General features: G+C 49.3%; 1 protein-coding gene across 1 annotated transcript in view; it reads left to right on the plus strand.

Moving 5' to 3' along the window:
* Nucleotides 1–23698, plus strand: part of TBX4 (T-box transcription factor 4) — a 41107-nt gene extending 17409 nt beyond the window's left edge. Inside the window, exons 4-9 of the mRNA XM_075720002.1 lie at nucleotides 908–1027; nucleotides 2865–3012; nucleotides 16696–16848; nucleotides 20787–20875; nucleotides 21438–21679; nucleotides 23076–23698. Coding sequence (XP_075576117.1) covers nucleotides 908–1027; nucleotides 2865–3012; nucleotides 16696–16848; nucleotides 20787–20875; nucleotides 21438–21679; nucleotides 23076–23698 — 1375 coding nt within the window. The remainder of the gene's footprint in view (nucleotides 1–907; nucleotides 1028–2864; nucleotides 3013–16695; nucleotides 16849–20786; nucleotides 20876–21437; nucleotides 21680–23075) is intronic.
* The last annotated feature ends 3742 nt before the right edge of the window (nucleotides 23699–27440 follow it).

Raw genomic sequence — 27440 nt, forward strand, 5'->3', positions numbered from 1 at the left:
ACCAGACCGTGATGGTTTCATAGCTGTAGTTTTATAAAAAAAATACTTTTTGATATTGCAAAGGTTCTTTAAATATGTGAGATATATATAAACGTTCTTTAACGATACACTGGTTTATGTGGTGTTCCCCATTCGGTGTTGGTTGCTACCTGTCCGCTAAAGTCAATGGTAAATCAGTGGGACGGGCGCATTTTCAGCGCAGAGCTCTGCGGTGCTCCGGCTCGAACAAGGTTTAACGGGCGTGCTGTGAATTTGGGAAATTTGGGAAGGCCAGAGGAGCAGTGACTGTCCACACCACTGCAGGGTTTAACCCTTAGTCTCCCCGCAGGCTTTACTGATCCTCAGTTTCCAGCCTGTTGAAGGGAACGCAGGTTCAGGTACTGCGTAGGAGTAGTGGTGGGACTTGGTGTCATGGACGTTGGGAACGTGTGAATGAGAAAGCTGCGTGTGCTTAGTTTCTTCTGAAGTGTCGTCAGATCTCACAACTTTTCATGCACTTTCATGGCAACAAGAAATCTGCCTTTTTGAGGCTGCCGTAAGCCACGTAGAGCCTCCTGGGTTAGTGAGGGCTCCCTATCCGAGCCTCCCTTAAGGAGGGATGTGTTGACCCCCCCCATAGCTCTCTCTACCCCCACCTTTTCCTGGCACTGGCCCATAACACCCCCTCTACACCCCCTCATCCGTATTTGTGCCCCATTTTGCACTAGCCCTGTGCAGCCCATGCTCTGGAAAGAGTGAGTTTAATTCAGGTGACGTACAAGCAGCAATAATGTTTTGTACCTCATTTGTCCTAGCATGAATTCATCACGTGGTGGATCTGCCTTTTGGGGTGCTGCTCCAAGTTTCCATCAGTTCCAGCGCTGCTCCAGGTGGCTCACTAATGTGTTAACCCTTTGTTTTTCCTAAGGAGGATGTTTCCTAGTTACAAGGTTAAAGTGACCGGAATGAACCCCAAGACTAAGTACATCTTGTTGATCGACATCGTCCCCGCTGACGACCACCGGTATAAATTCTGTGACAATAAATGGTAAGAGAACATTTCTGTTTGCCTTCTTTTCCATAAGCAAGTTGCAATTGGATCGCCCGTTTGCTGTGCAAACTCAGAAACCAGCATAAATACCTTCCCACGGGAGGGATGCCAACATCCCAGAGCTCTCTTTCATGGAGCAGCAATAGATACAAGAGCCAATGGCTGGAAGTTAAAACCAGACAAATATAAAATAAAATATTCTTAACAGGTTGGGCGATTAACTGCTGGAACAAACTGCTAATGGAGATGGTGGATTGTTCATTTCCAAAGCTCTCAAGATTGGATGTCTTTTCAGAGGAGATGCTTTAGGCCAAGCATAGGTTATCTGCCCATGTGCAGGTGTAAGATGGTAAAGCCACAGCCTGTGTTATACCAGCGGCTGGGCTGGATGACCTAATGGTCCATTTTGGCCTTAAAAATTCGGTATCTACATGAGTCAAGACAAGTTTTAAATTCTGTTCTTCTATAGTAATATTTTGCTTTTAGGCGATCAGCTATAAAGCAAAACGTGGGGTGGTTCACTCAAAGCCCTGGTTCAGCCACGCTGATCCGGCAGATGAAGGGAGCCACAATTCCCCATCACAGTCCAATGCCAGATCCAGTTTCAAGCTTTTTTTCTTTTAGTTCATTCTTCCTCTGGAATTTCTTCCTCTTCTGTTATTCTTCCCTCCCTTGTGCCTTTGACAGTAGAGTTACTTACCTGAGAGGCAGCTATGATTTTTGCTTTCTGACAAAAGCATGTTGTTTTCTCTTTTGATTTTTACCCCAAATACACCCAGCAGCCTCCCTCCCTACAACTATTCGCTGGGCTTTTCCCAAACCCTTCCACTGACTGCTGCCTGGTGAACAGACGAGCAATGGAAAACTTTGTATTCGTCTTAATGGGAACGAGCCTGGTGACATCCTATAAAACTGTAATAATTTACTTGCACATTAGGGCTGCTCTAGTTTTTAAAAAAAATCCCTTTTCTGCTCACTTTTGTCCTGGAGTGCCGCTGGGTAAGAGGAGCGAACTGAGGGCCTCCGCAGCACGGCGGCCACTTTGTGTTTTAACCATTAGGCCCTAGATGATGGATAGTTGTTAACTCTGTTAACGACTGGCTTTTGCCAGCCCTAGAGCTGTTTCCCCTTTTCATTTTATTACTGCTGGAAAGCCTCTGTTGTTTTTGGTAATATTGCCTTTACTGGTGTTTTATAAGAGGAGAACAATGGACGGTAACGGGGGAGTTGCCATTAAGCGATGTCTCATGGCGGGGTCTTGTGTCCGTGAGAGTTGGTGGTGTTGGCGTGGGGGCAAGGGGCGCTGGCAGAAGGGTACGAGGGGCAGCACCGTGTGCCAGCATGCAGCTCCGGAGCGGGGAGCAGCCCCTTCCCACCGGAGCTGCCGCCCAGCCGGGGGCTGCGGGAGCCCTGCATGGCTGCGGAGGGTGCACCCATGCCGGTACCCGCTCCTGCTCGCAGATACCTTCTCCTGGGGAAGTGTGTGAGACTGTCTGCCCTTGCAGAATGGCCTTGGAAGGCTTTGTCCTCTCCAAAAACCCACATGAGATTTCCTCCTTGACCAATGCCAATGCAATTGTTGTGTAGAGACACTGCCCCAAGGAAATGCCGCACGGGAGCGGAGACAGGGTTACTCTGCCAGCCTGTGATGCTAAACCAAGGAGCCCTGAAACCCCACGAGCAGCAGGAGCTTCTCCGAGCCCCCGTGCCCCAGCGTGTCCCTCCAGGGCTGGCGGGAGGGTTGCTGGGTTGAGTTCAAGGATGAAACGCTCTCCTACGTCCAGGCTGGTGACCGCTGCCGAGGTGATGCAATCTATAACCGCTGTGTTTGCAGGATGGTGGCCGGGAAGGCAGAGCCGGCCATGCCGGGGCGGCTGTACGTGCATCCCGACTCACCCGCCACGGGAGCACACTGGATGCGGCAGCTGGTGTCCTTTCAGAAGCTAAAACTCACCAACAACCATCTGGATCCCTTTGGACATGTAAGAGAGCTGTTCTGCAAGGGGTTTGGTCAGAGGTGGGCGCGCAACGCCGGATTTGTGTCTGGACTGGGATGCCGGTTGGGATGTCGCAGTTAATTTAATAATGAGGAGCAACATTCATCTTGTGCTGCCGGTGCGGCTGGGTGGGGGAGAGTTTAATAGTGAGGGAGGGGGGCTGCAGTCACCGCCTGCGTGCTTCCCTGCTCTTGGAAATGCAGCCTCTGACTTGCTCAGTTGTTGTCTGCTGGATGCCACCGACCTTTTATTTTCTGCCCAGGAACTTTCCAGGCAGCGCTGTGGGATTTTCAGCCCGGCTGTTGCTGCATGCGGTACATACAGCTCGCAGAAACAGGTTGCATAAACTCATTATTTTCCGAGCTGGCTTTGGCAGGCGTATAAAAGATGAAGTATTTTATTTGGAAAATCTTAATTCATGTGTATTGCGAATGCAGAAGTGGGAAGTACACACTTATCTACCACAGCGCATTTAATAACTTAGCACAAGGGCCCTTCCAGCCTGCCAGGCAAACAAGTGCTTAGATAATGCATATAAAAATATGGACCTGTCTGGTTTGCTCTGTCCGAGCTGAAAGCCACGTAAAAATAAACAAACCTTGCTGGCTGGAGGAAGGGAAGATAGAGTTTAAAATCCTTTTAGGTTTAGTGCCATCAGCTCCTCCTAGTACCGCAGGTAAGAGAATCTACTTTGTATCATCCAACGTGGTTTTTAACCTGCCAGTCTTTTAAACAGCAGCATTTTGGGGGGTGAGGGGGGGTGGTGAAAAGGTCCTGAAGAAGGGTGCAGAGGGAGAAGGGGGTGTATCTGTCTTGCTCAAAATGGTCATGCATCAAGCCTCTAAAGAGCAGGTTTTCACGTGGAGTCAGTTGCCCTGACGCCACCTGAGCGCCGTACAGAAAGCGCAATTCTGACACAGCTAAATCAGACGGAGCTCCGTGGGGTTGGACTCCAGAGGCAGGGCGACCCTCCTAGCTTAAAACGCTGCGAAAAATTCAGAATTTTTGCTGCGATCGTAATTTTCTGCGAACTTCAAAAAGGAAGCGGGCCGATCCCGCGCGTCGCCGCCGCGGTGCTGCGGCGGAGCCGGGCTCTGGCAGGGTGACACGGTGATAACCCAGCCCTGCGCAGAGCCCTCAGCAGCGCCGGGAACTGACCCTCTTCCCCAACCTGCTGACCCCAATGAAACATGTGTGAACTTCAAAGGCTAATCAGGACCATTTAATGCTGACATTATTAATCACAGGCGATCTCGCCCCTTCACTCTTCTTTAAGGGGGAAAGTACCACGGAAATGAAATGAAAACAACTGCGCTAAGGGCTGCACAGTAAAAATTACATAAAGCCCACAAATGCCGACGTTTTGGTGTCAGCAGCCGTACCGACCTGCTTGCTTTGCACGTGGCATTTTTTTACTCCCGTGTTTTTTCTCTTGGTTAACTGTGTAGCTTAATATATGGCTGTTTACGTTGTAAAATGTAAACCGTAAAAACATACAGGATGTTCGATGTGGCCATAAAACAAACAGGATGTGCAGTGTTGGTTTTGCAACTTTAAACATTTGCTTTTCCTGACTTTGTCATTTTCTAACTGCGATTTTAACACTGCATTTTAACAGGGAAGATTCCGCTCCCCCGCCCCGGCTTTTAATAAACAGCCTGTTTGTCCTCCCACAAAGCTTCCCTAGTGACACAGAGGGGACCCTGGTTTGCATTTTGGGGCGATACCTGCGGCATGCTGCAGCGGCCATGCTCCAAACGAGCCCTGCTCAGTCCCCTCGTGCCATGCGAGTTGTCCTGCCTCGTACCCAGCCCAGCACGCTGTCTCACACCGCTGGGAAAATGCTGGGAATAACCTGGTTTTAAGTGCCCGGGTCGCTGCGCGGTTCAGGCACTGACAACCTGCCTGGCTAAATGGGATTTAGCCCCTTCTCAGGCAGTTCCTCGTTACGCTTCTAAATTAATCATCTGCTTTCGAGAAGCGGTACTCCCCTTTTTGCTGTGCACACGGAGGAGACCTGGACTCTGTACCAGGCGCGCGTGAGTTTTCCTAGCAGCTCGTCCTGCAAACTCTTCTCCTGCTCTTGCATGGGTGGCCGGTGTCCCTGGGACAGGCAGTGCCTGCGAGGTGTCTGCCCGGCACGGCACAGTCCTCCCAGCCCTGCCTGCGAAGGCATTGCATTATGAATCATAGCAGCTTCTCATTTCTAGGAATTTGTTCCCAGCGATTGCAAATGCTCTCTTAAAGCTCCCTAAGAAAAACAAGTCAGAAAACCCACAGGGTTTGTTTGCCTTCTTGTGCTCCAGCGAAGCTTGCCTGCCATTTCCTTTTGTCTTTGATTCTCTCCAAACCTCAAAAACCACGCAGAGCGATAATTTCTGCAGGCTGCCGCTGGTGCTTTTTTTGGTGTGCGGGCAGCTGCCCAGCCAGAGCCGTGCTGGCTCACCCTCCTTGGCACCCTCGGCCACTGTGGGCACCCGCAGGTGTCGCGGCACCGGGCTCCCTACCTGGCTCCCACCGTCCCGGGCTCCAGCTCCTCCCGGCGTCCCAAAATCCCGCAGCTCCCAGCCCTGCCCGCAGCTCTTTGCTGCGTGTGAGTGATCCCCTCCAGCCGCTGCCGTGCTCCGATGCGCGGGGCTCAGGAAGAAATCGCTTGCGGCTTGGGGGCAGGAGGGGCGAGGAGGCGGGGGAGAGGCGCACGGCGAAATATCTTTGCACTAAATGTTCCTTTTCTGGATTAACCGTTTTTTTGGTAGACACTTATTTGAGGTTAAAAAAAACCAAAGGAACTCTTCCAGCTCCCCTGCCTGTTCACCTACCAGTTAACGTCGAGCGTGGGGAGCTGATCCTGGGCTCAGGCGGGAGGGTGCGTGGTGTTACGGGGGGGTCTCGCAAGGAGGACGCGGTAGATTTTATGGGCTCGGGGTCGCAGATGCAGCTGGAGCACGACAAGCTGCCGCGCTCCGTCCCCGTCTGCAGCCACCCTGCGTGGCGGCGGGGGGGGGATGCACGTTTGGAGGGCAAATGCATCGCGGCGTGGGGCGCAGCGCCTCTGAGCGTGGCCCCTGGGCGCCTGCGATCTCACCTGCAAAATAACCGGGCAGAAATTCAGCATTATTTCAATGGATTTGTTGATAAATGAAGCCATGCCCTGACTCTGTGTGCCGTGGTACTTAACATCAGGGACAAGCAGCCCCACGGAGTTCATAAAGAGAAGTGTAGGTGCATTTGAGGCTTAAAATAAGTAAGTTAAATGGCTTAATTAATAAGCCGTGGAGCTGAAGCCCTTGCTGCAATCCGCGGAATTAGATTGACGATTATTTACGGTGCTGGCGGGAGGGGATGCCTTACAGGCAGCGCTGGAAAGCCTCGCTTTCTGACACCCAGCCCATAAACCCCAGCCACCAACCGTTCTTCAGTCTCAAAACCCTCACTCCTGCTTCTTCCACCGGCCAGTTATCTATTGCCGTAAATTATTAGTTACAGTCAGAAGCATGGGAGGCGTTTTTCAATGCAGATGCATAAAAATGTGCAGATTTTAAATAAGAAGAAATTAAGCGCAGAGCTCTGCAATCTGCCTGCAAACCCCTCTGGCTGAGCAGGTTTTGCGGCAGGTAAGCCTGCGCCCAGCTCCTGCACCATGGCCTGAAAATGTGGGCTGTATATTTTCCTCTCGGGGGATTTTTTTTTGACCGTGAAAGGCTTCTTTCACACCAGGCTTAACAACTGAGAAATGCTCATGTTGAGCACGGATTAAGAAATCAGCAGCCGCTGTAATGTTTAGCTATGGCGAGGTCTGTCTGATCCTAAAGAAAGCATTGTGAGCGTAGAGTAAAATCTTAATTTATGTCTTTTCAAATCTTTACACGCAGAGATAATCAGCCTGACAGAGCTTCTGATTTACGTGGGGCTGGTGAGCGACAGCGTTAGTGATTCTGGCAAGGCTGATGCTTCGCCCTCTCACGCCACGTGAATAACAGGCAGTTGCGTATAGTCTGTCTTCGGAGACGGAGACACGCTCTTCAGCGCCAGCAAGCTGCACGAGGGTGGCACATCCCTTACCCATTCCCAGTGTATTCTGCCTAGCAAGCACCTAGCTGTGTTTTCCACGTGAAAAATGGGAATGACTCCTTCATCACGAACCAGGTTATATCATTACCAGTGCTGACAGCTTGGCTGGCTAATCGCAGCTGTAGGTGATGCACAAAAGTAACCTCTCCAAAGCAACCTCTCCGTCGGAAAGCACAGCGTAACCCGCATCGCTTTCGGCAGGTTAGTTCAGGGCATATGGGGAAATGCCGAGCGAGTCCTGGCGAGGATCTCCGTAGTGATAAATGCTCATGAATGGAATTCCACTTTCTTCAGAGGTTTAAAATATGTAAACAGCGGGGTGGAGGGCGCCCGTGAGACGGTCCGTATGGCCGGCGAGCTGCGGGGCAGCTCCCGCTCCCGGCCCCAGCAGGTGAAGGATGCTCAGGGCGGGTGTGAAGCCACCGAAGGGGCACGGGGGGGGTTGCTGAGAGGCTTTGGCTCGGACCACCGGTGAGGTTGGCCTGCTGTGCAACTCGTTTCAGTTAGTCAGGCTTTTTTTTGTTATTTTGCTGTTCGAGCTTTTCTTCACCTCTTGGCTGAAGGGATTGTTTAAGCTGCTGAGACTGGCAGCTCTTTGAAGCAAAAAAAAATCAACTCTTTTCCACCTGCAGTGCTGAGCATGAGTGCCTGGGGCACGGTGATGGCGCAGGTAGCCGTAATAACCCCACGGCACGCTCAGGCCCTCAGCCCCGGCTCCCTGAAACCCCTGCAAGTGCTGCCCAGGCCTTGAGCAGCGGGCAGAGCTGGCGAGGGTGCCGGCGAGGGTCCCACCCCCATGGGATCGCGTGGGGCAGGGGGGCTGCCCGCCCCACAGTGCCCGCAGCACCGGGCGGTGTGCCGTGCCCGACAGCCAGCGACCTCCTGGCACAGCCAGCCCGCCTGCTGATGGTACGCAACGACGCACGTAACGGTGCTTAATGGAGCTTGAGGGGCAGTGAGGATGAGCAGCAAGGGCTAGAAACCGCCCAGCAAGGGTTAAGTGCTGCAAAGAAGCAGAGGCTGTTAATTAGGGCAGACTCTAATTTGGTTTTGCGCTCTGTACGCGGTAGGTAGGGAGGACATGAGGATGCCTTTCAGGCACCGGCGAGGGGACTGGCCACGAAGAGTGCCAGCTTTTGGTACGGCATCGGGGAGGGCTGCGGGTCGGTGGCTCCTGAGCTGTCTCCAAGTGCTGGCAGTGCAGGAGCCCAGCTTTGCTTGGATCTTTCTCCCGAGGACCTTTTGAGTGGGGTTTTCAGTACCCACAGGAGTTAACGATGAGCTGGATGGCAGCTCCGAGGGAAGCCCGTCTCACCAGACGCAATGGATCCGGAAGAAAACCTTGTCTTACTCTCAGGCCCCCTCTTCCCCGACTTTAGGCAGGCGGTGAACACGCAGAGCCGTGTAAGGCCAGCGCTCATAGGCGCGGAGTAACGCTGGAAAACGGCAGAGGAGCAAGCACGACGCATCAGGGGGTTCTGCTTGTGTTGTTGTTGTTAATGACTCCACTGGAATTAAACCTCTGCCAGAGGAATCAGCCTTTCTCATGGGCTGCTGCAGCCAGGCCAGCTTGGAAAGGGCGATAGCATCACATCGGTATTTCTGGCACACTTCAGCTGGGACCAGATCAATTGGAAATTATTTTTCTTTTTTACAGAATATATAAAGCTATTCCTGCGGGGGTTGGGGGGGGGGGGGCGGAAGAAAAAGAGAGAAGTAATAAATGAAGATTAGAAGTGGAGATTGTGACAAATAAGAGTAGAGATTTAATTTAATCCCCCACCTCCTAGCACAGTATTGCTGAGCTTGGTTGTGTTACACACCCTGTACCTGCCTTGCTCCTTGGCAGCTGCTGGCGCATTGAATTGCCATAGTGGACTTTATCTGCTTTTAAAGTGTGGGGTTATTTTCCTTCCTGAGATGTAACCTACTGAGGTTTACAGCTACAGGGTATTATAGGTGGTCTGTCACTTGTGATAGCATTTTGAGTGATATTCCTGGATTTCTTGACCCAAATCTGCTATTTACTGGCTTTCCTCTTTAATGCAGATGAGGTTGTTATTTCTGTCCAGATTTATTATTTGCACACTTCATTTTATTTGATTATCACTGAAAGACTTAATTTTTCCCCTCTTGGGGTTTTCCCCTCTCATTTTTCTATTAATCCAATTTTAGCGTTTTTCTGGTTTTGCTTGTCAGGTGCACTCAGGCACTTTAATTAGGTTAATGTCCTAGGAATCTTATGAAACCCTAAATTTTATTTAGATTTTTTGGGGGGTATTTGTTTGCTTTATGACTTGTGGCCGAGCAGTTTCCTTGCCGCGCGCTGGTATGAGGTTTAGGTGCCGCCTTGGCGGCAGCCTCCCCACTGCCCTGGATTGCCTGTGGCCGAAGGGATGGGGCTGCGGCAGCTCCCAGGCAAAGTCTGCCTGGTGGGAAGGGACGCGGCCTCGCTGGCTGCACCCCGCTTGTCCTCACTTACAGCAGTGCTGTACTAGCTCTGTAGCAAAAGAGCAGTTTCACATCCTTATTCTCAGCTAAGAATTTCTTTTTTATATATATAAAAGATTTTTTTAATATATGGTTTCATATATATATGTTTTCTTTTATATATATATTTTATATATATAAAAGAAATAAATAAAAATTTCATATATATACACACGTCTGCTGTTACTAAAGTAGCTTTATTCTCAGTCCATTTAAAACTTGAAAAAACCCTTTTGTCCAGCCCTAAATTTAAAGTCAATTTTTTTCAGCGCATCACTAAGTCTTCTGCTGAAAGCATGTCCATGAAAAGGTTATTTTCTTCTTTTTTTTTTAAGCCATCCATTTTAGGAAAATTCTTACAGCTGATCTGAGGAATAGTGGTGCCCAGATAAATTATAAAGCCCAATGTGAAGCTTTACATTGTCTGCTTTGTTCCTGGGGAAAAAAAAAGAAAGGAGCAGAGCTGTGTGCCACTGGGGATGGCATGTGTTTCGCAGGGATGAATAGATGCGAGCGTGCGATTTAAATAGCTGGGTAAGAAACGACCAGTGGAGTTCTTGGCTGAAAAGAAGATTTACATCTCTTGTGTTAAATCTGTTTGTTGTTACATGACTGGTCTATATGAGTCAAATGCAGTGGGTTTTGGTAAAGTTTAACTAGTATCAGATCCTGAAGTCATCATCCAGTCTTGAGTGGGGAGCTGGCCTAGAGAAGGGCAGGCGAAGATGTCCCGGCTTTCCAAAGACCTTTTGGGTGACACGAGGCCCCGCAGCAGCGCGGGGCGGTGCAGGGGATGCTTTGGGTCCCACACCAATGGATGTCCCAGGATCCCACGCCAGTGCATGTCCCAGGATCCCACGCCAGTGATGTCCTAGGATCCCACGCCAGTGGATGTCCCAGGATCCCACACCAGTGATGTCCCAGGATCCCACGCCAGTGATGTCCCAGGATCCCACGCCAGTGCATGTCCCAGGATCCCACGCCAGTGCATGTCCCAGGATCCCACACCAGTGGATGTCCCACGATCCCACGCCAGTGCATGTCCCACGATCCCACGCCAGTGCATGTCCCAGGATCCCACGCCAGTGATGTCCCGGGATGCCACACCAGTGATGTCCCAGGATGCCACACCAGTGATGTCCCGGGATCCCACACCAGTGATGTCCCAGGATCCCACGCCAGTGATGTCCCAGGATCCCACGCCAGTGATGTCCCGGGATGCCACACCAGTGATGTTCCAGGATCCCACACCAGTGATGTCCCAGGATCCCACACCTGGGGTCCGCCCTGCGCTGGCCAGTCAGAAGTCACTGCTCCTGAGCTAGTGCGGAGGTGGACTTCTCCTCCACACCAAAGCTGTATTGCAAGGCCAGGAAACACTACCACGAATTTCAGCTGACATTAGATGAAAAAGGACTGAGGGGAAAAAGGAAAGAAAAAAAAAAAAAAATCCCAGCTTTGGCCCTCTTGAAAGGAACAATTTGTCTGAGTTCATGTTGAATCTTTTCCCAGGATTTTCCAGCCTTTCTTTTTTTCCCCACTGTGCGGATTGCCAGGACAAACGTGTGGGTTTGGGAGGCTCCTCCTCTGGCCGCGCGGCGGGGAGCAGCCCGGCCGGCTTCAGGGCTGGGGCCGGCTGAAGGAACCCGTTCCCTTTGAGCAGAGCAAGGTGAATAGCTTCCTGGAGACGACTGAAAATAAATAGGATGAGGTTTAGGTAATTTTAGAGCTAGCTTTTTAGCTGCCGTAGAGGTTGTCGGAATATAGCGTTGTATTTGGTTGAACTCGGTGATCTTAAGGGTATTTTCCAACCTAAGCGATTCTGTGATTTTTAGCTGCTTGCTTTGGGGTGATGCATCTCCGCAGGCTCCCGCGGTGGATGCAGCGAGGGCAGCTGTCCCAGGGCGGCGGCACCGCGCTCCCATGGTCGGTCCCTGGAGACGTCCCCTTCATCCCGGGCCGCTGCCGCGACTCCGGTATGGATGCTGTGAGGCATCTCCGAGCCATTGACTCGTAAAGAAAAGTTAGGTTTGGGGTGGCTTATACCATTGAATGCTCTCAATATTAATCAAGATGAACTGCAGCAGTGATTGTGGAAGAGCCTTGTTGATTAACGCACTCTTTTTTTCCCGTGCGGGAGACGGAATGGTCAGGATTTTGTCCTGGTCCTTCGCGCCCCAGCTCAACGTCCCGGCGCGGGACAAGGGCCAGCCTCAGCTCAAAGGCTTTTTCACTTTAAAAAGAATAGAAGGAAGGAAGAAAGAAGCAGAAAAATATATTAAAATGAGAGATTTTATATTAGTTATGTGATCCCTCGGGAGCAACCATAAAATTATGTGGCTTTTTCGTAGCCATTTACAATTCAATATAAAAAGGGTAGTTGCCATGACAACCACTGCATCGTACGACATCTGATACCTTGGCGAAACAGGGAGTGCTCTTAAATCAACTCCCCAAATTTCATATGAAAGTAAAGACATTTTACTGGTGATTTCAAGGCAAGTTTGCATTGCGACCAGCAATGCGGCACCATTACCCCGCAAAGCTTCTGGTCTCTGGGCCCGATCCTGCAAACTGGCAAATGTCTTCAAGCCCTGAAGCCGACATTACTCAGCAGTGCGCGAGATGAGATGCTAAAGGAGTGTGTTTTCCTAAGTAAAATTAAATGGAAGGAGCAAATGACACCATTCTCTTTGACATTTGTTGCTGACTGGGGAATGCCGAAAAAATAAAGAAGTTGAGCTGTATTACAGCTTGAGTTCCAGCTGCCAACTGTGTGATCAGCACAAAGGAGGGGGACGGGGAAGCGGGGGGAGATGTTTGTGTAAGCTCACATTGACTTTGGAGTTCGCCTCTCTCGCAATCTGGTCCGCACGTGCGACGTTGAGGGGGTAGAAGTGACATCACCCTGGAGATCCGCTTTGGCTCCTCTCTGGCCAGCAATAACGGAGCTCCGCGGCGGCACAGGGGGGTGCGCGGGCAGGGGGAAGGCATCCCGGCGAGCTTCAGGCCGTGCATCACGGTGACCGCCTCGGAAGGCGAGGGGTATAAAACATTTCTCAGATACCAGAGGAGCTGTTTGGATCTCGCCCAGCGCAGCCCGAGGAGGGTCCCCCATTGGGTCCCGTCATTGGGTTCCCCTGTTGGGTCCCCCGTTGGGTCCCCGCGGCAGCGCAGGTGGTTCATTACAGCCTTTTGGCGCCGTCCACACTGGTGCTCTTCGAGAAGGTTGCCGTTACCCACATGGGTATTTTTTAGCAGCCATTTTGTTTTGTGAAAATGTGTATTTTCCAGGCAGAGAGAGTGCTTGGGTGGCGGTGGTGGGAGATGGCATCCCCACGGGGGCCAATATCCACTTCTTGAATTTGGGGTTGTCCATCTAATTTGAGGATTCTGGTTGGGATATCTGTTTCCTTTACCTTTTTTGGTTTTGTTTTTGGTTTTTTTTTTTTTTTAAATACAGAAAAAAATTATATTTATTAGACTCCTGAACACACTGCCATTTCACGTAAGCTGAGCTGGTTCTTTCATAGGCAGATAGACAAGATCCCCAAGTTGCAGAGCGAGGCTTTCAGTCACTAAGCCAGTGTGCCTCAGTGCTGCTCAAGAAACACTGTTTTCCAGTTTCCCTAATTAATTTGGTATCCTTGTCCTTTTACCACATTAAAATTCCCCTCTAACCCATACACCAGGAACTATTTTCAGTGGCAAGACAAGGCAAACACCGGTTCGTTTTTAGTAGCTAACCTATTTCAAACTACCTATATTTTGTACCAAAACCAATTTAAAAACGTGTGTGACACTGTCTGACACTGACTTAATGTCCCTGTGCCCTCGCAGTGAAAAAGATAAGTGCAGGAAAATATGGAGTTATTGTTTTAGCATCATCTTGGAGGCTGGGAGCTCCTCCATCACCTTCTGTCCCGCTCAGTGCTGCTGCTGAGGCCCTGCCTGCCCAGCGCCGACCAGCAGCAGCCGTGCTCTGTCCCGTCACTTAAAATACTTCTCATTTTTGACACAATTCTTTAAGTTAATCTTTCCACTGATGTTCGTCATCGGAGTGGAATTTACATTTGTTTTGTATATTTTTAGCCAGTGACCAGTTTTCCACAGCAGCCTTGAAAACTATTTAGCCCGAATTGTTGGCGTTTCACTTTGCACAGGCACAGTGTTTTGCAGCTAAGGGTTGGGAGGCTTTTGGGAACGGTTTTTGAACGCACAAGGCTTACACCAAGCACAAGGAAGGAGGACGCGTGTGCAGACACAGCCTCTGTACACGAGTTCTTGTTTTCAAGCCTGTGAAGTGTTGGTTGTGAGTAGGCGGAGAGTGGTCGCTGCCCCCCGAAAAAAGATGTGAGACATCACCCGTGCAGCAGGCGCAGGGAGGCCATCCGAACCGGCACCACGACTTCCCATTTTTATCCCCAATCTGACGTGCTGACCGCTCTGCCAAAGAGCTGAAGGGCTTTTTTTCTTCGTCATATGAGAGTGCCGTATTTTAATGGGGTTTTGCTTTGCTGGAAGCTGTTCGCCAGCCGCGTCCGTGCACACTGACTCAATGAAGTTAACCTCAGGGCTCTGTGGTTCTCACATCTATTAATCATGTTTCGTGCTCAGTGATGGCTGTTCGGCTTTGATCTGGCACATCTCAAGGAGTCTCCTTTCATGGTCCCCGCAGTCAAAAGAAATTCAGCACTTTCCAACGAGTCTTACTCTGAGACACGTGGGCAAATATTCACTTCATGGCAAGGGACAGAAATGCCCAACCTTGTAAATGCAGTGGGCTAAGTTAAGCCATTTAGGGGATTTTCCGCCCCCCCCCCAAACATCCCACAGATATCAAGCAGTTCACAATGAACCTCCAGGCAGGTTTGCAGCCGCAACTCTAACCTTGAGCATCTGTCCAAAAATCCTTTCCTGAATGTGTCTACCAGGCTTCAAAAAGTAATGTTGTGTTCATTTTGGAAATCGTTTGGGCACTTTGGGTTTAAAGAGGTTATTAAAAAAAAAAAAGATTTTTAAGGGGGTCATAATAGCCCAGTGGATACTACTTTGGCGGGGGAATACAGGCTATTCATCCAGAGCATAGCGAAACTTGGGCTCCTAAATTTCCCTTTGGAAATCTCAGTTTGTTTTCTTCGTCCTGCTGTTGACTTGCTCTGTCTCTGGGGACAAGTCACCTGTCCTTGCTAGACCTGGGCAGGCAGTGAGGAGAGCTTAGCTGACCCCAGGTTCTGCTCCAGACAACCATTATTTATCAGCTTGGCTCAACTCTAAATTATCGAAAATTAAAATGCTCCTTCTTATGAAAGTCTCGGCCCTCTGGCGTTATTCATCTTGGCTTTGTTTTACGAGTGGCTGATACATGAAAGCAGAGAAAAGGCTCCAAACCCAAACCTGAGCCGACCCTCTCAGATCTACACCCTGCACATCAACAGCCGCAAAGTGGTTAAAAGAGACTTGATGCAAAGCTGATAAAATGCCAAAAATTCCTCATTCTCTCTCTCTTGGGGAGCAGGGAGGGTTGTCTGGAAAATGTCAACAATAAAAATTGCATTTAAGTGGTATATAATGCAGCCAGCTACTGTGGGCAGAGTTACGTGCAGCCAGATGAAGGGGTTTAAAGAGCACAAGCTCCCTACGCTACCTCCCGTCCCAGCCGGAGCGCGCCGAGCAGCGCCGCGACCGCGAGCTCTCCTCGGCGCAGACGGGCACCAAATAGAAAGGGTTCCTCAGCACAAACGCCGATCATGGAGCAAACGTCTTCTGGTTCTTGATAAAGCTCATTTAAAATTGGCTAAATCCACAGTTAGTGTAAACGGATGCTGCTCTGCTGCATTGTGCACGTCCATCTGTCCGCCCATCCGTCCGCCCATCTACCATCGGTTGAAGACACCAGCCATTGCGGTCTTCCCTACTTGGCCCGTTGCCTGCGTGTCCGTCGGGGATGGACGTGTCCTTGCCAGCTGCTTTGGGCACCCCGGTGAGGAGAGGGGTGCCAGCCTGGCTGGGGATCCCCTCGCCTCTAGGACCAGCGGGGCTCCGGGAGGACAGACTCAATTAGCCAATTTGGGAGAGGGAAGAAGAGATTGAAAAGGGTTATGCCAAGGAAACGAGAAAAAAAGCAGTATTTCTTCTTTGCCCAGTAAAAGGAATAAAGGCTTTTCTTGAAACCATTCAATTTCTTAAAAGAAATTTCATTTCTTAAAACCTTTTTTTTTCTGTAGCATCTGGGCGCATCCCTTCTTGGTGGAAGAACAATGCTGCGGGGCCAGGCTGGGACAGGCGGCACAGCGGGGGGGTCAGGCCAGCCGCCCCCGCTTGGGCAGCCCCGCTCGGCCCCTAACGCTCCGTCAGAGGAGCCCTGCGCTGGCCTGAGCCCGGGCTGTGCTCTCCCCGCTGGACCCCAGCCCTTCCTCGCCTCCCCGAGCCCCCGCCAGCAAAAAGCGCTTGGCCGGCTCCTGCCGCTCACTCGCAGGGACCCGGGAAGAGGCCAGAAGCCAGGGTGGCTACGAGAGGTGCCTGTGACCCAGCCACCCGCGCGGAGCCGCTCCACAAACAGGAGGGGGAAAAAAAAAAACCCTCTCTTTTGTAGTTTTCTTTTACCAGCAGATAAAAGAAAAATAGCTTGCTTTTTTTCTTTTTTCCTGTGGTTTCTGTGATTTTTTTTTTCTTTTGCCTCTGCTAAACTGTGTATTTTTCAGCTCAGTAAAGTATTTATTAGGAAACTTTATGGACCAGTCTGCTGGTGAATTATATAGATTGTACAGCTTCAGCATGAGCTGGGAAAAAAATTTATGACTTTTTTTCCACCCAGACTGACTCTATCCAATAGCAATAAGAAAATGAGGGTTTACCAGGAAAGCTTTAAGTTTAGTTCTGCTTGCCAGAGCAGCAGATACCTTTTCTGTCTTGGTTCATGTGCATTTATGTAATGTGATTTTTTTTTTTTTCCCCTCTAATTTGAAAGCAAAGCTAAAGCTGAGCACTAGTGGGCTTTAGTATCCTGCTAGTAAAGTCTGTCAAACAGCTATGGCTTGTCTTTTTTTTTTTTTTTTTTTTTTCCCCCCAATTGGATTTCTCACTTTAGCATCAATTGTTTTTCAGATCATTCTTAATTCAATGCACAAATACCAACCGCGACTGCATATTGTGAAGGCGGATGAGAACAATGCTTTTGGGTCGAAGAACACAGCCTTCTGCACCCACGTTTTTCCGGAGACGTCCTTTATATCGGTGACCTCCTACCAGAATCACAAGGTAGGCTGCTTCTCTGGCTGAAGGGGCTTAATTTCTGTTTGTGGGCTTTTGCAGCTCGCAGCCCTCCGCTGCCGACGGCTGCGAAATGAGCTTCCAAATCGCAGGGGCACAGCGACGTCGCTGCGGTGCTGTGCTTTGGTGAGCGGGATCTCTTTGCTCGGAGGGAGGGGGAGAGCCTGTTACGCTGCTCTCGTGCAGCAGAAAATGCCCGCTTTAAAAGACAAGTTTCCACCCCAGCTTTAAGCAACAGTGACGAGCCAGAGGATGCGGCTACGGAGCAGCGTGAACATCGCCGGGTAACGGTATCTTGTCAAACCCTGCGAGTCCAGACACTAATGAATCGGCGTGCTCATAAACGCTGAGATGTCATTCAAAAGAGCAAGCAAATCTAATAATGACTAGTAAAGCTTGCTCATAAATCTGCAGTGAAAAGTAATTATAGTATGTGTATTTAGCGAGACAGACGAGGAATGTAACCATAAAAACGCAGCTAAGAGCCTGCTCTGTGGTTAGCACATGAAGGCAGGAGGGGGTTTGGGTTTGTTTTGGGGGGAATATAAAGTACAAAGGGCTTGGTTCTGCGCTTTGGGTGTGTGTCACAGATACCCGTGCATTGCAGGCTTTGGCTGCTCTTCTTTTGTGAGCGTCTTGGTCGTGGCGGCAGCAGGTAGCGTTCTGGCTGAGGATTTTACCAACCCGGGTTACCGGCAGGATGGACAGCAGCGTGAGAGTTAATTGTCACCTCCCCGTGACAGCGGGTGCACCGTCACCAGGGCAGGGAGAGGAGAGGACGCCGGGCAGGGGATGGGCAAGGCTCCCTTTTCAATCCTGCTACCGATTTGCCTTTGCACGAGCTCCTGCTCCCCTGCCGTTTTCCTGCCGGTGAAGTACTACTGCAGGGTTGTGTGAGGATTAATTGGAGTTTTTAAAGTGCGTCAGGATTCATAAATAAAGGTGCAGGGTGAAGTAGCAGCGCCAGAGCCCTCCTGTCAGCCCCGAATGTGAAATCTGCCATGTGTTACTGTATCAGCTCCTTTCCTACACATTCATAGGAAAATACTACAGCAACGGGAACATATGTGAAATTCTTCCTCCCCAATAATCTGACCAGACCTTTTCCTCCCAAGCAGGATGCCTGTATGGCCTTTGATGCTTGAAGCGTAGAGTCCTTGCAAGATTTTGCAATTAGTGAGCCAGTTAAAAGACTCAGAGCAGAAACACGGATGTGTGTGTTATGGTAAGACGGGGGGGGGGAAAAAAAAAAGAAGTCCCTATTTGGACACTGAAGTGAATCCTGTTTGAAAAGTTGTAGCTGTTGGTGTAAAATGACCGGTTGCCCAAACATGGTTAACCAGAAAAGGCTCAAAAGAGCTTATTTAATACCTACTTAAAACGCCTCAGGTGTCAATAGTGCCTTTCATCACCTCAGGTTCCCAAAGTGCTTCATAAACTTAATACTTCCACTGTCATTGCCATACAACCACTGCTGGGGGAGGCTGGTAGCTGGGTGGCAGGGCAGAGGGGACCTGACCGATTTTGGGAAAATGCCCCAGATGAGCCCTAATTCTTTTGCGAAGATCCCGCGAGGAGCCGCCCCGGTGCTGCCCAGCTCTTGCCCGGTGATCTGCAGGCCAGGGGGGTTGGATGGCGCCCGGCCCGAGGGGAGCACGGCGGTCTGCAGCGGAGCAGCGGGACGCAGAAGGTCTCGCCACGACCTCACTGCGGTCTCGAGAAAAATCACAACCTCAGAGAACCATCCGAATGCTTTTACTTATTCTCTTAGGCATTAACAATTAAAAACCTGGTCTGGGCAGCTTTTAAAGAAAACAAACCACTGAATTATTTTTAGCTCAGAAATATCCTGCTAGCAAGAAGTGTCCTTGCGAATAATCGTCTTTCTAAACAAAAACCAAGCGTCTTGGCCACAGAGCTGACCGTGGGGCTCCCGGAGATGGAACGCTGATGATAGAGGCTACCCCTAAGTACGGCTCGGTGAGGAAGGTGTAGGTGTTCACCCAAAACTCCCTCCGGGGTTGGATGAAGGCAAGGTGACAAGGAGGGACTGAAGCCCTGATTCTGCTCACGTCAGAGGAAAACCACAGTCACTAAATAACAAAATTAAATTAAGACGTACAAACCTGACATTGGGCTGTGGGTTAGGAAGGGCCCTCCACTCCTTGTGGTCCATCAGCTGACTGGGGGCTACCCTGGAGCCACTGTGGGCTGTGGGAGCAGAGAGGAGAAGCTCGAGCCCTCGAGGCTGTTGAATTCACGTGTCACCAACCTTCCTTCCCCAGCACAGACACCGGCCAGCTGTTGTCTCAGGAGTTGTTTGGTAAGGGATGTTTTCCAGCGTTGCTAAAAGGGTAGTTGTTACTTATGGCAACACTCTTGTAAAAATCACCCAAACGCGGAACTTGCTCGTTATCCTTGCCGCTAAAATCGGATGCAGGCTGGTGCAAGCCGGCGGGCGGCTAGCAGCGGGGAGCGGGGCTGCGCGGCCTCGGGCAGAGGGGAGACGCGAGGGCAGCGGCACGGTCTGCGGGGAGGTCCGTGTCCTCACCCCACCAGTGTCCTGCCACGCTGTCACCTCGCCTCCTCCTGGAAAAGGTCTTTTCAGTGCCAGTCGGATGCCCAAGGAGATGATCCTACCCACTGGTGTCCCTTAGTAGGGAAGGACATTAATAAGACCTGTTTCTGACCAGTTCTGTCCATGGTATGTGTTCGACCTGTCTATAACCTCGCTGTCAAAGAGCCTTGGGCGTGTTTGTGCACAGACACACGTACGTCTCTTGGGAGGTGGACAAGGGATATTTTTAGGAGCTCCTGTGTCCCTGCTCCTGTGTCCCTACAAATGTTCCGGTGCTGTTCTGGCATTTTGCAGCTCCTGAAACCCGCTCAGATGATCTTGTTCGCTACCTGTTTGTCTTTATAAAATCCTTTGTTAAAGAGGTGGTTTATATTTTCATTTTTCACTGGACAACCAAGTACCTCTTCCCAGCATTCCTGACCATTTTATGGCTTTGGTTTGTACCTGCCTTATAAAGAGAAGGGATTGGGTGGCAGGATGGGCAAGGGAAAACTGTATTTACTGGGGCTGTAAGACAGATGAACTACTGAATATTTTTAAAGGAGTTCTCACACATAATTTTTTTAACAGAATTTTCATGAAATGGCAGAGTTTTCACAGTTCCCTTACAAAAGCTGAGCTCCGTCAAAATTAAATGTAGTCTAAGTCAATTCTAAGGCATTGTAGTCTAAGTAATTTCTAAGGTGGACTTGATAATGTTAGGTTAATGGTTGGACTTGATGATCTTAAAGGTCTTTTCCAACCTAAACGATTCGATGATTTTGACCCTTTTAACATGCTGCAGCTCCTGGGGGGGGAAGGCAGTTCTTGCAAAAAGCTGCAACTTTCCCTTGCACAAACCCAATTCACTATTTGAGCTATGAGTCTTTTCACAGAGGAAAAATGACTGAATGAAGAATGTAAAGATACATAAAATTGTTATGGAAATGAGGGAGAGCCATGCAGTAAGGAATAGGGGTCTTTCACATGGAGATGTAGGAAATCTTCTTTTAGATCAGACAAACACATTCTCACTAACAAGAATCCAGAATAAGAACACAGGACCCAGCCTTCAAGAAATTTGCATTCCTGTCCTCATTCATAATCAGCAGTTTTGTCAGCTTTAAAAGCTGCTTCTGCAAGATCTGGTGCCGAACTTCACAGCTCAGTTTCTCTCTCAGCACTGAATGCCGAAACGCCGTCTCTGCCACCACGTCTTTAAATGGCTGCAACTCTTCGTGGACTCTGCATTTCGCGGGGTGTCGCGTAGGACAGGGCACCTCGAGACCCACAGCCTCAGACCTGCTGCTGCACCTATTGGCCCGATCTATTTTCAAACGCTTAAATGCTTGGTTTCATTCTTTTAAAGATAACGCAGCTGAAAATCGAAAACAACCCCTTTGCCAAAGGATTCAGGGGGAGCGACGACAGCGACCTGCGCGTGGCACGACTGCAAAGGTACGGCCGAGGGCGCGAGGAGGGACGGCGGCGAGGAGGTGCTCAGCGGGGCGGCCTCCTGCCCGGCTCGTCGGGGTCGGGGAGCTGCCGCAGCGTGCACGCGTGTGCGCGCGGGCGCACCGAACCCAGCAGGGTCTATGGGCCGGCGGCGTCCGACACGCAGCCAGCCAGCGCGCCCTTCACCCTGCGCAGAAATACAGCCTTACAGCTGGGCTTTAATCCGCATTCTGCTACTCATGTGCTGCACCTCTTTGGAGAAGACGATGTTAAAAGGCGCCTGTGCCGTGGGGGCATCACTTTTTCTTGTGCTTGAGGGCATGAGGGCTTTTAATGCCATTGATACCCCTGAAAAGCTGCTCCTGCAGTTCGGTGACACGCTCGGTGTGGTGCCGTAGCACTTGCCCACGCCCAGCAGAGCGTGGTGAGTACGAGTTCATCCAATTTGGCAAAGGGCATTGAAGTCATTGGACGGAGATGCTCTAGCGAAGCCAAACTAATATTTCATCTTTCTGTTAATGCTGATTGCTGTCTAACTGGTAATAATTTTTCTCACCTCTTTTAGCAAAGAATATCCAGTCATTTCCAAAAGCATCATGAGGCAGAGGTTGGTGTCCAGTCACGGCCAGCTTTCAACAAAGCCGGATGTTAACCCACTTCACGGGAATCACCAGACCCTTCAACATTATCAGTATGAGAACGGTGCTCACATGCAATTTGCAGCTTCAGATACTCAAGATCTGCCACTCAACACCTTCACAGCACAGAGAGATTCAGGGCTCTTCTATCATTGCCTAAAAAGAAGAGGTAACTCGAGTTTACAGCTAGAGAAATATTACGGCAAACAAACCTAAGAGCATGAGCACTGAAAGCGTACCGCTAATTCCAGTTCAGTTTTGGGTCGGTCTCTTAGGCCTTGATCTTCAAATGCTGATGTGGTCAAAGTGTTTTGGAGGGTCAGGGCCCCAGAGCTGGGTTTTGGGGCAGTTATTAGTGGTTTTGTCCCATAGAAGGCAAATTCAGGCTCTGAGTCAGAGCTGAAAAAAAACCAATCAGAATGCATAATTAAAACGGCATGAAGCGACGCTGGAAAATTATCCATTGTTCAAATCAGCCGAACAAATAATTGTTTGGAGGAGGCCTTATCTGTCCTGAGGTGTTCCCAGACTGCCGTTAGCATTAATGTAATTACACAAATTCAGCACTTTTCCAGGATGAAAGCATTAGCAATTTTCTCCATGTCTGCAAATTAGTGGGACTGTGGTAGCTGCATGTAAGCATCCCTTTCTTCTAATCCACTCGTTCTCAAGTTTAAGTGAGCTCTAACTACATTCTCTTCCTTTTAGTCCAGCATCAGATGAGATCATGGCATGTTTTAAGTTAAACGGAAAAATTCTGCACAGAAAAAATGCCTTCTATTTGCATGTCTCATTGGCCGCTAATTTATTTAAGCTGTGAGAATGCTCTGATCGTGGGCAAATGAAGAATCTAACAGCACCACTAATGAGGACTGCAAGGCAAATGTGTAATTTTAGCAGATGTTTAATCGGCGGATGAATTCACTAATTCAGCCAGAGAATATTCCTAACAACTAACAGAGAGCCGCCGGTAAACACAGCCACGGTCATCGTGATCTGTGGGAGAGGGGCTACAGCTTCTCAGCGTAAAGCTGAGGGGAAGGGCTGATGACTGGGAAAGGGCTGCTTTATCTGGAAATATTTCTGCAGCTTTTGACATGAATATCTGGGAAATGTATAGTCATTTTTGTAATGACAGGAAGGCAGGCTGCGATAAGACCCTTTAAGAGACTTCTTGAGTTTGTCAGGAGGAACACTGCAAGAGTGGCAGGGACCTCTGTTATCTGGATGAACGTGAAGTAATCTCTGATGTGAGAATAGTAGCCCAAGTCACTCACTTAACCTGATAAATGTCACCCGAATGCTTTGAGGCTGAGGGGATTAGCCTGACATTTGCAACACAATGTCTTTTTGATGCCGTACGTTTTCTTTCCAAACTAAAATGGTTTAACCGGATTAATCTGAAAAAGAGCACCGGTTGTTTAGCGAAATAATCACCGATTGCGTGCTCGGCTTCTAAGGGGACTCCATAAAACCAGCCCAGGCTCTCAGCAGATTGCTGTTAAACGCTGTCGCTCTGGGAGCTGCTCCTGAACATGGATTTTTTTTTGTTTGTTTGTTTGCAGAAAGTGCTCGGCACCTGGACCTGCCCTGCAAACGCTCCTACCTGGAAGCCTCCTCTTCTGTAGGAGACGATCACTATTTCCGTTCCCCGCCTCCGTACGATCAGCAGATGTTAAGCCCTTCCTATTGCAGCGAGGTGACTCCGAGGGAAGCGTGCATGTACTCTAGTTCTGGGGCTGAAATCGCTGGTGTCTCGGCGGTTGACGACTTGCCACCTCCACCTCCCCCCTTGAGCTGCAATATGTGGACTTCTGTCGCACCTTACACCAGCTACAGTGTTCAGACAATGGAAACTGTCCCTTACCAGCCTTTCCCTGCTCATTTTACTGCCACCACCATGATGCCGCGGCTCCCGTCCATCACGGGTCAAGGCTCGCAGCCACCAGGTAACAGCCACTTCAGTGTCTACAACCAGCTGTCCCAGTCTCAGGTTCGGGAGCGCGTTCCTTCTTCATCTTTCCCCAGGGAAAGGGTGCACCCGTCTGTGTGCGAGAGAAAACCCCCCTCTCCGCACCTAAACGCGGCGAACGAATTCCTGTACTCACAAAGCTTTTCCTTGTCGAGGGAGTCGTCGCTGCAGTATCATTCAGGGATGGGGACTGTGGAGAACTGGACTGACGGATGACTCCGACGGCCAAGCGATGCCACAGCCAACGTTACTGCTCCGGGACAGTGTTCAATCAGTGTTGATACCTGTGGGTAACTTGCACTTCGGTGAGACAAATGTGCATTTCCAGAGGGATTTGTGTGGGTGAAGAGCTTGTATCTTCAGGCACACAGAGAATTAACATCTCCAGTCTCGGTGGGCTGGATTCATCAGTCTCATACTGACTCCCGGGTAAATTAATTCCCGCGTCTTCATTACTGATCCAGTAGAAACCATCTTCATGACTAACCAGTGAAGTAGCTAGTCATTTTCTTTTGCTTGTAATATTAAACATCCATGAGCAAATTTTGGCTATTTGGGAAAAATAGGAGCTTCGCTTTTATGGTACTTGGTTCGTGAAGTCACAGCATCCCAAAACTCAAGGGAAAAAGCAATCTGTTCAGTTGTGTAGTTCAAGGACTGCGGTAGCAGCACATCTTTAGCTCTTTTTTTATCTGTAGAAATTTCTTCTTCCTCTGGAAGTGATGGAGCCGTAGGAGCGCAGGGGCCAGCGGGGAGGCTCGGCCGTGGGGTCAGGGAGCTGCGGTGCCGCTCCGGTACCTCCCCGGCACAGCACAGGGTTCGTGCCATGGCACGGAGAGGAGAAGGCACCGATGCACAAATGTCTCTTCTTCCCCCCACAACACCATCGTTCGTGGCTGTGGGAAACTAAGAAGTGAAGCATTATGCCTGAGGCCAAACAGCAAATTAACTGCAGCGTTAGGAACAGACCCAGTGTCTTCAGACTCCCATCCGTTGGTTGAATCACACTTGCTTATTGCAATATATTTATGAAGTTTAAGCTTAAAAGTCGCTAATACTTTCCAGAAACGATTTCTGTATTTGCTGGTCCTTGATTTCTTTCATATTCAGCTGAAACGCGCCTTTTGTGCTATGTTTTTTTCTTTTGCAGCTAAGTCGGAAAAAATTGTTTTCAGCATAAAGGAGGCATAGAGGAATATTTTCTTAATTGTGGGGTGGGGTGGGAAGAGTTCCCCTTACCTGTCAGGCTTTACAGTGTACAAATATTTGTAGAACAGGTAAAAAATCTGTAACCAGTGTATACATTGCTACTATTGTTTACTGTGGAAGTATCTTGAACTGACTCCGTCGGCGCTGGCTTTGCCTACCAGAGGGTCCCTAGGAGGTAAGGAGGGCTCGCTCAGCGACAGCCACGGCGCGAAGCGGCCTCGCCTGGGAAAGCAAGCTGCGCTCTTGCTGGAACGAAACTCCCATCGCCTTCACCCAAAAAGCTCCTACGCAGGGATGCGTCCCCCTCCGGTCTGCAGCGCGTCCGTGCTGCTCAGCTCCCAGGCGACGCTGTCCCAAGGGATGGCAACACAGGGGCGAGGCTGGGAGTTTGGTTCCACCGAAGAGCGCAATATTTAAGCTCTAGTCATGCACAGCGGGGTTTTCTTTTTCCCCCCGCTTGCTTCCCAAATAGGCAAAGGCAAAAAGCTGAAATACAAATGTGGAAGTTGGGAGGTACTTCTGTGTTTCGATGAAGCCGTTCCAACGAAGAGAGGCTGATGGATGAGGGCGGCTGCTTGCAATGAGACAACCCTGGGGCCACTAACGTGGAGGTCACGTTTCAACCAGGACAACCGCATCCACCCATTCAGCAGACTATGTGTGTGACTGGTGTGGATTTTGTAATCAGATGTTGGAAATCACTACAATTTTTGCATGCTGAATAGCTATTTATATACATATATATTATATATATATATATAAAAATATATATATATATCACAAATGCAGGCCACGTGTCCAATTCAGCTTTGCTTTTTACGAATGAAATACTTAATAAAAATGAATGTTGCAAGGTTTTTTGGAAAGACATCTATTTAAGATTTTTTTTTTTTTTATTACACACCTTTGATGTAAAAACTAAGAATTGGTTAGATAAAAAACATATATACTACAGATAAATCTTTATTAGAAACCACATTAGATACAGGTGGTATGGAATTTTTAAATGTTTGTTACATAGCATGGACATTTTATTTTACATATCAGAACATAAAGTCATTTTACTACTATAAGCTGTCTCTGGGTGCATTTCAATAACTAGTATAAAAATGTTTGGTGGTGAATTACGGGTTGCCTCGTCTCTCTTCTGTCTCCTCCTGTCCAATTATACCAATCTCACACTTTCCAAGGTGCACACTTGACTTTTTTTTTTTTTTTTTTTTAACCATCTCACAGCTACACCATCAAACTTGAACAGCCCACTGCAAGACGGAGGGGTTTTGGTTTGTTTGTGATATCTTGTGTTTCTTTTTTTTTTTTTTTTTAATGGACACATGAATTGATCTGAATACACCGAGCACTACCAGGCTAAGTGAAAAGCAGCAGCTGGCCTGATAACAGGAGCACCAAAATGATGTTCCTGTACTTATGTGCGGATCAGTTACAACAACAATAGTGACGAATTAAAGCGGGGGGGGGAAGAAAAGTGAAGAATTGGAGGTGGGGAGAGGTCTGAGGGCGTCACTAACCATTATTTGAAACGCTCCCTTCATTTCTCATAGTGACACTGAATCAACACTAAACGAGACAAATGCTGCCACTATAACCCAAAAATTAATGGGGTCAGCAGCCCAGTGCCCGAATGACAAGCTACACTGGATCTTTTGCTTGTTTTACAAATATGATTAACCGAATAACAGTGTCATTTTTAATGACTAATTGTTGCTTCTATTTTTAACCATTTTTCATATACCTTCCGCTCATCAATGCAATATTTATTGATTTAAGGCAGTTGTAAAAGTAACTCCTCTAAGAATTGTTCCAGCAGCTTTCAGTTAACGCAGGGGACGTAGAGGAGCCTCGAACACGTAATTAATCCAAGTTTTCACTTGCGAGCACGCAGCAGGCGCTGCTGTCGGCCTTTGTGCGGGGCACAGCCGAGGCTCAGCCCCAAGCCAGCCGCTGGAGCTGAGCAAGTGCCCTGTGAAACCCTGTGGCAAATAACAAGCTTTTAGTTATAAAAATAGCAGATGATATTTGCGGGTACAGGACCCGATTGTAAAAGGCTGAGTTAGCATATAAAAGTGCAAAATCTGGATATATGCTAATCTGGTCATCTGGGCTCCTTTTATGGTCAATGGAGAGAGATCAGACGTTCAGATTAAACTGGGATGAATCATTCTCTAGTGATGATCTTTTTCCACTCAGAGAGGAATCTAGCTCAGCCACTTAGACTAGATTTCCCATTCCCAAATGGCTAAAGTTAAGTTAGTGGGATTCCCCTTCTACGTGAGATTGAGAAAAGCGTTTAGATAGCATTAAATAGCGATCAAATCACATTCGACCTGAGCACGGATCCGTAGCTAGCACATCCCCGAAGCACATTCTGGTTGTATTAATTTATGGAATGGAAATGTGCTGTTCTCTTTTGGGTTTGGGGCGGTTTTTTCATCGCCAGATTTCTAAGCCGGTTTACGTATCCGATCCCAAGAGCGAGCTCGTGGGCAAGGCGGGCAGCACCGGGCTGGCCAGGTGGGGCACCCAGGTTCCACTTCATTTCTCCTGCATTTCACGTCTGGGTAGGTCTGGCCGTTGCTGAGGGTGTGAGTGCCCGTCAAGCGCCCGGCTGTGCAGCGTCGTTCCCGGCGACGCCTGCCCGGCAGCGTGCTGCCCGGCCACGGGCATTCGGAAACAGAGAGCACAGCAACAGCAAAGTATCCTTGAGGATTTGGGACCTGCCCATTTTGGA

Source organism: Pelecanus crispus, chromosome 12 (assembly GCF_030463565.1).
Source record: "Pelecanus crispus isolate bPelCri1 chromosome 12, bPelCri1.pri, whole genome shotgun sequence".
Lineage (NCBI taxonomy): Eukaryota > Metazoa > Chordata > Aves > Pelecaniformes > Pelecanidae > Pelecanus > Pelecanus crispus.